Raw genomic sequence first — 11,879 nt, 5'->3', positions numbered from 1 at the left:
ACTGGAACACTAAATTTTCAGTATTAAAAACAAAGCACGACAGCAAAAATATTGAAAGACTGTGCCCTTGGCACCACTACTTCTTTATAGAAATATATGATTTTTTTAAATTAGAAAAGTGCATAGAGATGTAGCATTATTTCAGTAATGAGACTCCTCTGTAAATATAGTTACTGTTTACACTCCAGAATTTTTTTTCCCATTGCAAAGGTGAAGGGATACCAGACTCACTCCACAGCAGAAAAGTATTAACCCCCCAGGTCTTTTTTTTTGAGCAGGAATACAAAGAAACGCAGTTCCAGCTGGCTTGGCCAGAGCTGTGGTTCAAGAAAAGGTCTCCAGCAGAGGGAAGGAACTAGGCAGCCACATGCTCCGTCCTCTCTGCTGCCTCCAGCCTCCAACAGGCTTGCAAAGAGAGCGAGAGATGCGGAGCTGCCCACGAGCACCCCTCCCAGAAGAAGATGGGCCTGCTGCTGCCTGTTCTGCCACACATAGCTCTCTCTCTCTGGCCATGTTTTTTTTTTTGGGGGGGGGGGGAGAAGGCAAAACAAAGTCTCTCATTGGGCTGTGTGAGAACTCACAGGGCTTTTTGTAGCAGGAGCGCCTTTGAATATTAGGCCACACACCCCTGATGTAGCCAATCCTCCAAGAGCTAACAATAGGCCCTGTAAGAAGAGCCCTGCAAGCTCTTGGAGGATTGGCTACATAAGAGGGTTGTGGCCTAGTATGCAAAGGAGCTCCTGTTATAAAAAGAGTCCTGAGAACACACATCCATGAAATGCAGCTGATGGCACTGTACTGTTATGTGTCAATAAGTGGAAAGTAACCTACTGAATGGGTGATGTCACTTCCGATGATGGTGGGATGTGTGGCTTAATATGCAAATGAGTTCCTGTTACCCCTTATTAAAAACAAAAGGCATAGAAAACCCTTTGTTATGCTGTCTTATGTCTTTTATAAACCCCAATCGTGCCTCAATTTAATTGTCAAACTCTTTAGCCTGTTGTACAGAAATATGCTCTGTGAGAATTTTAATAACACTTTTTCCTATGTCTTTTCCAGCTCTGGAGTATCCTTTTTGAAATTCACTGATCAGAACTCTACATAGTATTCCAAATAAAACTGTACAAAGACATGCTTCGTGTTTCTCTTGACATGGATATTTACACTCAGGCTGTTCTTACAGTGAGAAAGGACTTCTGCCTTCCTTTTTTGACAAGAGCAGGCATATTCACATGCAACACACACATTTCTCAATGGTTTTATTTCCCAAAACCTTCATTTGCATTTACTGGGAATAAAATAGAGACTATAAAGCAAGCAGTTTTAGATTTTGCTGCTTGTTTGTTTATCTTGCAAAAATGTTTGCTCTCAGGCATTTTTTGGCCATCATAGATAGCACCTCACCACCACAAGCTGGCTTGATTTTGATTCAAATCTTTGCAAGCTTGGGCACTCTGTGGGAAGAAGAAAAAATGGGCTGTGAAAATGTCTCCACCCCCACATTAATCTTGATTATCCCCCCCTTCCTTCTAATACTCCTCCACATATGTCCTTTCTGATCATGTGAATAAATGTTCTAGGTTTTCTAGAATATCTGTTTTCCCTTTTGGAGACATTGTCAAATGTCTGCAACTGTTCTGATTATCTGTATGAGTAGAAGGAAGACCTCACCTTGGGACCCCTCTTTGCTCTGTATGACAAAAGCCAGCATTCATGTAGGACTTCTGACTGATAGTTTAGACCAGATCACATATATATTAACTCAGTAGTCCTTACAACAACCTTGAATGGTTGGCCAATATTTGTATTCCAATATTACTCATGGGTGATTCAGAAAACAGTATCTTGTTTATGCCCGTGGTGAGTTTTGTGATTGGAATGAGGCTTGAAACAGAGTACATGGTCTCATGATGGCAAGACACATGACTGGTCAGGGCCTCTGTTAGCAATGTGCTTGACTGGCTAAGATCACCTGCTTAATAGCAACGTATTTGATTGGTGAGCTACAAATATGCCAATGCTGGTCATTTGGAATAAAGGAAGATCTTTCATTCTGGTTTGTGCCCTTTGTTTGAATTACATCTATCTTCAGGTCACCTTTTGATTCTGACCCAGATGGGCCTTGCTTGCTGAAACTCTGTGCTCAGTCTGGTCAGGTAACATCTGGAACCAATGCTTGCAAAAGTGCTTAGGTTAGATAATTAGCTTTTATTATTTTATCCTTGCTGTGCATAGCTCTTATATTATTTATGTCTGCACATTCCTTTCATAAACCTTATTAATTATATTTTATGGTGTTATTGGGTTTTGGAGCTTTGATCTGAAACCAGTACTTTAACCCTATTGACTACAGCAACCAGATTAATTGTTTTGGGGGGAACTCTTCTTGCAAGAGCCCCATTTTATAGGGTTGACTTCTCAGTCAACGTCTCACAAGTAGAAAGGATCCTCTTACACATTTATCTCCTTTGACATATTTATTGTTCCCCTTTAATTAAATCTATACAATAATACCCAGCTAAAAATAAAGATAAAATGGCAAGCAACAAATCCCTCTCCCTCCCTTCCTTAAAATATGCCTACCCTTCGAACCCCCTCAAAAGTCCCCCCAGAAAACAGGTGGGCCTTGTAGGGCCTCCAGAAGATCTCCAGTTGAGGGACCCAACAGGGGGACAGCAGAAAAGATGGCTTCAGCTTTAAAGCTCATAACCAGCACCCTGAGTTGAACTCAGAAACAGGCTAATACCCAATGTAGCTGTTTCAAAATAGGCAACATATGTTCTCAGAGGCTAGCTCCTGACAGCAGTTGGGCTGCCACAATCTGGATCAGCTGTAGTTTCTGGGTTGTCTTCAAGGGCAGCCCCATGTAAAATGTGTTGCAGTAATCCAACTGTGAGGTTACAGAAGTCTGAATCACTGTGGCCAGATCAGCTGAGACTTAGTAACAAGAAAGCTGGTGAATCAGATGCAGCCAATACTCCTTCTAAGCTGTGAAGTCTTGTGAGCGAAAATCTACTTTGTGAACTACTGGCTGGGGCCATTTTTCCTGAGCTAAGACAACAGTGAGTGAGCCGGAGGCTAAAAAACTGTGAACTAGCTCACACTAACTCAGTTTAGAGGGAAAAGTTGAGGAAGCTGATAGAAGGTGCTCCTGACCACCATACCAGCCTGCTTTTCAAACAGCAAGGCAGGCGCCATGAATACCCCCAAGCTCTTAGCCTCCTTGGAGAGAAAGCCAATGTTACTCCATCTAGGACAAATGGATTCAAGCCTTCTAGAGAACTTGCCTTCCCAACCAGCTTTACCTCTGTCTTGTTATTCTGGTACTGCTAATTAAAAATGTAAACATATGCAAAGAATAGTTCAAAGAATTTCTGACACTACTCTTCTGCATCTCGTATATGTTGCTGCTGCTAATCTGCCACTAGATGTCTCCCTTATGCTGAATTTCTCATCCTGGAGTTTGCTCAGTTGATGAGGAACTTTTATTGGCCATGCATCCTTTGTAATCTCCAGTGCAGAAAGATCATGTTTTAACAACTTTATTTAAAACTTTTATATAACTCCAGCAATTTACCAATCAAATCCTCCAAATGTCCTTCAAAAGCATTTTTTAAAAAGGCCAACCCTTAAACAGCTACTTGCCTGGTTACCTACAGCAGGGCTCCCTGACCTTTTCAAATCTGAGGGCACCTTTGGAATGCTGACACAAAAATGGCTGCTGCAGGAGACAGAGCCCTTCAGCTTCTCCAGTTCCCAGGTTTCAAGCAGGGGTTCCCCTGCTTTTGAGGGCTTTGATCTAACTACCCACCAGCTGGCTGGTGAGTGGAACCTCATCCCCAAACAAGGATGTTACCACATGACATCCCTGACATGATGACATTACCTGAAAGTGACATCATCATTTTGCTAATGTCAAGGGTGACACTCTAGGTTTTGGGGTTTTTTAAAAAAGTAAACTCTGGTTTTGAAGGCAAAAACCTACAGAGTTTTGCGCAAAACCTAGACTCACTCCCCCCCCCCTCCAACGCACTGACATCACTTCCAGGTGACATCGTCATGGTGGGGATGTTGCACAGTGATGTCCCTGTTTGAAGGTGGAAAGGACCCAGGAGCCCCCAATCGGCCACGAGGTAGGACCTGGCAACCCTAGACTGAGGTTATGCATAACTCCAAGTAACTCTTCAACATTTCGAGAAGAATCTCTGTTTAACAGAATCCCTTTTAAAATAAACATATATATTTTTAAAAAACACTTTCTTGTATACACACAGTAGCACAGTGAAGATCCTTGTGCTGTCGCTGAAGCCACTTTTAAAAATTCTGCACAACCAATCAGATCTCCAATGGCCCTGCTGGGCAAAAGCCCCACCTGGCTTCACTCACTTTCTACAAACATCTGGTGCATGCTTGGAAAGGTGGTGGGTGCTATGGTAACCATAAGCACCATGTTGAGGATTCCTGACCTACAGCATTTTAGGACCCCTGACCTGCATTTTAGGTGACCAGGCACAGAAAGAAAAAAAATCTATAAATCGTCCAGAATTTCCAATCTTGGAATTGGAAACCATAGTAGACTGGAAGACTAGTAAACATTGTGATGGGCTAATACTTCTAGTTATTTGCATTATAAAAATACAAAAAAAGAATAAGAACTGAATAAGAAAGAATAAGAACTGAATAAGAAAGAATAAGAACTGAATAAGAAAGAATAAGAACTGAAATAATGATTTCAAAGACTTTTGAAAAAGTCACTAGCCCTGTAATGTTATCTTAGTTTCCAAACAGGCCATCCTTCTAAAGGCTGGGATAACTGCACATAAATGAACATCCTCCAGAAATCTGTTCTTTCACCTCAAAGATGCATTTGTGAGGAGCTGTTTGTTTGCTTAGGTGTTCCTTCCAGACTTCCAGAAAATAGTGACTGCAAGCCCAAGGGATCTTAATATTGATCTACTACTATTGACCTGCTAGTATTTATAACTAAAGCACTGATAAAGTCAACAAGATCAACGGAATCACAAATATTACAGTAAAAAGCAGCATTTCTGCTTAAATCCACAGGGATGTTGAAAACGGAATGCCAAAACAAAACTGGAACAAGGAGACAAGCTGGAAAGGAAGCCACATTCAAGGTGTTATCCCGCATCCCTCCTCCCTCCCACTGCACAGGTTCTAAGGACCGAGACGGAATTTTCACTTTGGGGGAAAACAATAGACCTTTTTTCAGATGTTAAATCACACATACTGGGAACCTACCAGCTGGATGTAAGGAGAGAACACAGAACCTGTGATCTTGATACACAGGTTATCATGCTGCAACATACATACACAGCTTCAGTTTGTGTGAACAGACCACTGGATTTTTCAGGGTTTGCATTCATGAGTACTGAGGCTACACACATGATAAGATGCTCATTATTTCTGTTCGCACAACATGGTGACAGTGCTTCTTGAAGGAAGGAATTGCAGGTAGGGTGAGGCCCCCTTTATGTGTGGTTGGTAGGCCTCTGGTGTATGTGACTTAGAAGATCAACTGTGTAAGATAAATAGAATCTGTGGTTTGCTACAGGAATGTAATTTTTCACTCGCCAGCTGGCCAAGTGTGCAGAAAAACTACATAAAGTGGTAGTGCAGAATCCAGCTCCTGGACAATCTCAGCTTTCATTGTTGCAAAGGAAAGTCTCTAGACCTTATTGCAGCATTCAGCTTTCCTTGGGGTGGACTTTAATATATATATTTTAGCAAAGCCCCTAAAATGCATCCCTTGTCACAGACGCCATTGTAGAATACAGGCCTCCATCCTGCTGTGCTTAGCAGCTGTTTTACTGTTTGGTCTAATTCCCCTTACAGAGAACACCTGCTGAGGAGGGCGCGAGAAAGTCAAACGTGGTGCTTGATTTAAGAGTCAGCCAGTACTAGGGAGAAGTAACAGTAGGGATGGGAATGTTCTAAAAAATCCACAGTCAAGAAAAATGGTAATGCCCATTGGAGCAGCAGTGTCTGTTCCTGGGTGTCTGAGGTGCATTCAGGGGTTGCAGATCTCTGTGCAAATATTTTTCATCAGCTGTCTAGCTGATGGCTGGGTACATTGTTAGGCTTTTTGTGTCTTTTGCTGTTCCACAGAGACTGTTCACTTGACATTCTGTCCTGTTCCTTAGGGGTTTTTTTTGTTTCAGTCAATCTAAATAAATGAAAGTACATGAAGGCCTGAATTCAAATTATGCAGAGAAGAATTATCTGTGCTGGAGTGTAACTCACAAAGTACTCTGAATCTCTATAGGGAGACTTCTGTGTCCATTTCTGGTTAAGCAGCTGTCTGCTGGCCTATCAAAGGACGAAAAGAGAGGGCAATATGGGGATGCAGAGACTCTGCAGCTCTTAACACCAAAGAATACCATGTAGAGAAAGTGGTTTTTAATTATACTCCAGTGTTTAGAACAGGAATTTCTGAATTTTAACCTAAATTGGTGCACCAAATAGAAATCATAGTTGTGTACCTACTTTAAAGACAAGAACTGTGACTTCAACTTTTTTTAAAAAAACCTTTCCTTTGTTATATTAGCATAAATGTCAGTGAGATTTAGCTATGCCTAAATCCTATTGAAATACATAGGAAGCTAGGCAATTATTAGGGCCCCATTGATTTTAACAGGATTTGGGCATAGGGTTACCAGGTCAGACTCAGTAAATACCTGGGGACTTTGGGAATGGAGCCAGGCAACTTTGGGGATGGGGCCAGGAGCAAGGTTGTGACAAACACTCTGAAAGGAGTTCTAGCCATCACATTTAAAGGAGCCACATTCCTTTTAAATGCCTTCTTTCTGCTGGAAATAACAGAGGATGGGGGCAGCTTTTTGGGGGGCTCATGGTGTCAGACTACCTGGTCCAATCTGTTTGAAGCTTGGAGGGGGTTTTTTGAGGAGAGTCACCAGATGCTATGCTGAAAATTTGGTGCCTCTACCTAAAAAACAGCCCCTTGAGCCCCAGATACTCACATATTGATTCTCCATTATACCCTATAGGGACTGGTCTCCATAGGGTATAATGGAGGGTTCAGTAGACATCCCCCCCACCAGCTTTCTGATAACCTGAAGTGGGGGAGGGCTTCCAAACCAGGGGATTGGCAACCCCATCTGGGCATGGCTAAAACTTGAGCAGAGGGTTGAATGAGATGATCTGTATGGCCCATTCCAACTCATTGATTCTATGATTATTCTGAAGATACATTTTGCAATGACATTGAACCAAATCAGATTTGGCTGTGGTTAGTGCCTCGGAGATTGTACAGAGAGCATAACTATGTTGTTTTGACCATGGAAGAAAAAGTGAGATACAAATGTTCTGAATGGAAATGAAACCATTGTTCTCTCTCTCTAGGCTAACTATGGAAACTTAACATTTCCACTATGTTCCATTTTTATACACTGGAGATACCCCAGAGTGAATTTTCTTTCTCTGTTGTATTTATTTTTGGTGGAATGTATACAGAAGCAACAGTTTTGTCCTCTTAAGACACTGTCATCCAGAGTAAAGCCATTTATCACAGTTTGCTTTCTATAAGCAAAATTGCACTAAATTAAAACCTTCTCCTGAAATCTATGCACTGATCCTGGGAACTATTTTTAAGCACTCAGGAGAGATATAATGCTTCCTAATAATCTGAAGACTCTTCTTGATAAACTGGAGAATATTTGCTCACCTCAGAGAGAGATATGTACGGGGTTAGTACTTGGAAAGGAGACCTTGGGAAACCACCTCTGCTTCTCACTTGCCTTGAAAGCTCCTTGCTGGCATTGCCATAAATTGGCTGTGACCTGACAGCAATTTACACACACATCTGTTTTTGGCATGAACTGAGACAACATAGACCTGCTGACTTGGTTGGGTTCCACCCTGCAGTCTGGAATTCATCAGTCCCTTGGTTCAGTGACCTCAGTAGCATTCAGCAACCGCCTAGTGACCCCAAGCATAAGATTCTCATGACCAATTTCGCACTCACCCTACGCCGCTCTCATGTTCAGCTTCTCAGAGCGGCATCTTTCAGATTTCCCACTATCTGCCCTGGGGCTGCAGCAAAGATCCGCATTTGAGTGCAGCAAACAGAAATGAAATAGCTGAAAGATTAATTACACACTTGGGAAAGATACAATGTGCGGATTTGGAATGCAGGTGGAGATCACATATTCCAGTACTCCCTTATTCTGGTATCTTGGCTCAGACCAGACTTAGCTCAGACCATCAATTTTACTACCTGGTCCAATACTACTACTACTACTACTAGTAGTAGTAGTAGTAGTATTTGTTGTTTTGGTGTCATGGTGTCAGACTACCTGGTCCCTGTTTATCAACAATGATAAGTAGTAGCAGCAGCAGCAGCAAAAACTGCCATTGCGTCTAAATGGAAAACTAATTCATCATCCCCTATGCTACCTCTCTGTTTAGACAAAGGGTGTGTTCACACACAGTAAATAATGTGGTTTGTAGCTGGATTTTCGCTACATAAGAATAGCAAACTTCACTTGGAAATAGTTACCATGTGAAAGCACGCAAAATTTTGAATATTTATGTAATGGAAAAGATCACATAATTTCTTGCAATCTGAACTCTTTTCGTGATAATCTGATTTCACTGAGAAATTATTCCCCATTCTAGATTTTTTGTAGCTTTGTTATATTCTAGATTTTTTTTGGCTTTGTTATATAGCTTTGTTATATAAGTCTCTTGTTTTTTTAAATCTTTCTTTACTACAAGTCATTAAGAGGTTATTGGTTTTGATACTTTGTTGTAGTTTCTTCAATCACTTTATATAACGATGTCTTGTTAAATGTTGGCTATGATCATTTGTAATATAAGTTACACCTCTTTGGTGTTGGTGATATCACTGCCTTATGAATGGATATTAACTGTTATCTGTTATTCTAATATGCTGATTATTGAATTCAATAAACTTTTCAGATGTTTTAAAAATACTTTAAAATAAACTAAAATCTTAGCAAAAAATTAGCTGGGCAGGAAAACTTGATGATCACTTTAAGGCATCTACTTAAGCAAGCTCCTTATCATTGCTAAAGCTGGGGGGGGGGCATGGAGGGAGCTGTCCTTTGGTGCTGGACAGCATTCTGCTGAACCTGAGCTTCTGTATGGCAATTATGTGTGTGTGTGTGTGTGTTGTAGGGCTCAGTACCTCTTGGCATAATAACTAAATACAGTGCCAGAAAATGTTGTTCTTGCCACTTTCATTTGCTTTAATGATACGCCAACATTTTTTAAAAAATTAAAGAGTGGGGGGGAACAATTCCAGCTAAATAAAGGAAGGAAAGCAGTAGCAATTTCAACAAGTGAGGGAGAATCCCATCTGCTTAACAAGTCATTATGGTGCCGTATTGGAAATAGGTTTGTTCTTTCAAGAGCCCCCTGTTGTTCTCACTGTGGGTGAGCGTATGTGTGTGTTTGCATGCACGAGACTGGGGAGGGGCATAGGCTCTGGCTTGGCCCCTCCTGGGCTGTTGATAACATATGCATACTCTGGACGTCCCTCTAACAGAGGCTAATCCTACACACACGGGCTTCTCTTTTTCCCTGTAGCACTCTCTGCCTCTCACAGTCTGACGGTAAGTGTAACCAGAAAGAGGGGAAAGGGGAGAGCAAATAAATGCAACAGTAGGAAGGCTTACTTTGATTTAGGCTGAGTTTAGGCTGGCCATGCAGCCTCTTGAATGCTGCAGAAGAAGGAAGAGGTTTGTGTTCTCAACCTAAGTAACTTTGCTTCCCTATCTACCAACAACTTACTGAGGCTTTAAGAAAGGTATAAATTGGATTGAGCATTTTGTACTCAGGAAAGGCAAGAAAGAAAAATGTGAAAAAACAGATTGCTAGATGGCACTGTCTTTGTTAAGAAAGAAAGAAAGAGAGAGAGTGAGTGAGTGAGAGAGAGAGAATTGTGGCAGCATAGAAGACACTTAAACAATGTTGCTATAATACTTGGGGTATTTCAGAAACAAATCTGTTCCAAAGTCAAATCAAATGTACCTGTGGACATAAATGGAGCTATATCTGGACATTTAAGGCGTCCTGTGTGTTCCATGGTTTCATTTTGAACAACTAAGCTTCTGTATAGAATGAATGTCTTTTCTAGTTAAGAAGGCAGCTTAAAAAAAATCTGTCTAGAATTAAAGGATGTAGATGAGTTATTTTGGTAACTATGGAATAGTGAAAACCATGCATGAATGTATAGAAACAACAAGGATCCATGAATACTATTACAAACACAGCCATCAAGTCAAAGTGAGCCTATTTCACTTGCGTGAGGCAGGTAGCAATTGTTTCCTAGAAATCAGGATTTCTTCTTTGAGGCATTTTCTCACTATTGAGGGTCATGTGTTTATGTCAGAAGTGTTGCTTGCAGTGCAGTATTGATTTGCTTATGTGCTTTTTGTTCTCTGCTTACCAGTTTTCTGTTTCCGTGGGGCTTGGGGAATGCACAGGGCCCTTCAGCTAGGATTTTATTTCTGATGTTCTTTGAATACAAGAGGCGACAAATCCACTGACTTCAGGAGATGAGGCTCCCCCAAACCCTTCCGCTCACCCTGCTGTTTCTGAGTTGCCTGGAAGGTGCTCCTGGCAAGAAAGGCAAAGAAAACCATGAAAAAGCCAAGCCGTCCTCTCCTTGGGCACAGACTGGACAGTTCTCCACCCGGGACAAACACCTCTGCAGCTGGCAGCTGATCCCAGGGGAAGAAGTCACCGAGATCCACCTTAGCTGTCACCAGCTGGGAGAGGACAGTGGCAGAGGGCAGCAATGCATCTACCGGGGCCAGCCGGAATTGTGCGCTGCTTATCGCTCCAAAGGCCGTCAGTTTTGGAAGCAGATCCTGGGTAAGCTCCGCAGAAAGCACCACCCATGCCAGGACAGCAGTCCGCTCAAATCCCGGCTTTGTAGCAGCAAAAAAGGGGCATCCGAAGCAGAGCTGCACTTGGTACCCCCAACTCTGACCACAGCGGCCCCAGTGGCTGAGAGCACTGCTAAAGGCAAAGCCAAGGGAAAGGCCCATGCTAAGGACTTGCCAGCACCACAGAAACCACCTCAGGCACCCAGAACTAGGGTACCCACTAGCTCTTCAAAGGCAGACGCCCCTGACAAGCGCAGCAAAGGAGGGAAGAAGAAAGTCACTCCCAGCTCCTCAGTGGCTCCAACCCACCTGTCCAGCGGCAGACCCATGGCAGTTGTGGAAAGCACTGAACAGCCCACAGAGCTCAATGCAGATGTGGCAGCGGCCTACTGCGAAGAGAAGTGGCACTCGCTGTGTAATTTCTTTGTGAATTTTTGGAATGGCTGAATGAGTGGCCACCAGGGACAAAGGGGGTGGGGTGGGGGGGTGGAGCTAAATGTACAGCAGAGAGCCTAGTTAGAGAGGAAGCCTGATGGGGGCATTTGCAGTGAAGTCAAGATAAAGGAAAGAATTATGTTCTAGAGTGCCAACAGAATGTGGCAAAAATGTGGAGAGCTGTGTGCAGCTATGAGGCTTTATGGGGTGTAGCATTTACACATTCCTACTAATCCAATAGCAGCTGCGTTAACTGAGAGGCTAGGATATGGAAACTCTATTTTTTCATGAGTTATGTGTTAATATCCCTCTTTCTTTGCAAGCTGATCTCAAGTTGCAAGGAAATTGCTCTGCTGTGTTAGACATTTCTTTCTTATCCATGATCCGGGTAGCTTAATGCTTTGTCAATAAAAGCTATTTGGGATTATCCTATTTGAATCACTTGTGATGTTCTTCTTTCTATACCTAGAGGATCTCTAACATTTGTACAAGTTCATGGTGGTATAGATGCTACTGGACATGATTATATTAATAATAATAAATGAAGTT

The 11,879-nt window shown here is 42.2% G+C and overlaps 1 protein-coding gene across 1 annotated transcript; it reads left to right on the top strand.

Annotated features, from left to right (window-relative positions):
• Window positions 1–10,468: 10,468 nt before the first annotated feature.
• On the top strand, window positions 10,469–11,768 carry FGFBP3 (fibroblast growth factor binding protein 3). Its single transcript, XM_060241316.1, has one exon. The coding sequence runs from the start codon at window positions 10,563–10,565 to the stop codon at window positions 11,340–11,342; it is 780 nt and encodes a 259-aa protein (XP_060097299.1). The 5' UTR covers window positions 10,469–10,562; the 3' UTR covers window positions 11,343–11,768.
• The last annotated feature ends 111 nt before the right edge of the window (window positions 11,769–11,879 follow it).

Source organism: Heteronotia binoei, chromosome 6 (assembly GCF_032191835.1).
Source record: "Heteronotia binoei isolate CCM8104 ecotype False Entrance Well chromosome 6, APGP_CSIRO_Hbin_v1, whole genome shotgun sequence".
In the NCBI taxonomy this organism is placed as follows: Eukaryota; Metazoa; Chordata; class Lepidosauria; order Squamata; family Gekkonidae; genus Heteronotia; species Heteronotia binoei.
Note: the sequence above shows the minus strand (reverse complement) of the source record. Positions and strands in the feature narration are given on the sequence as shown.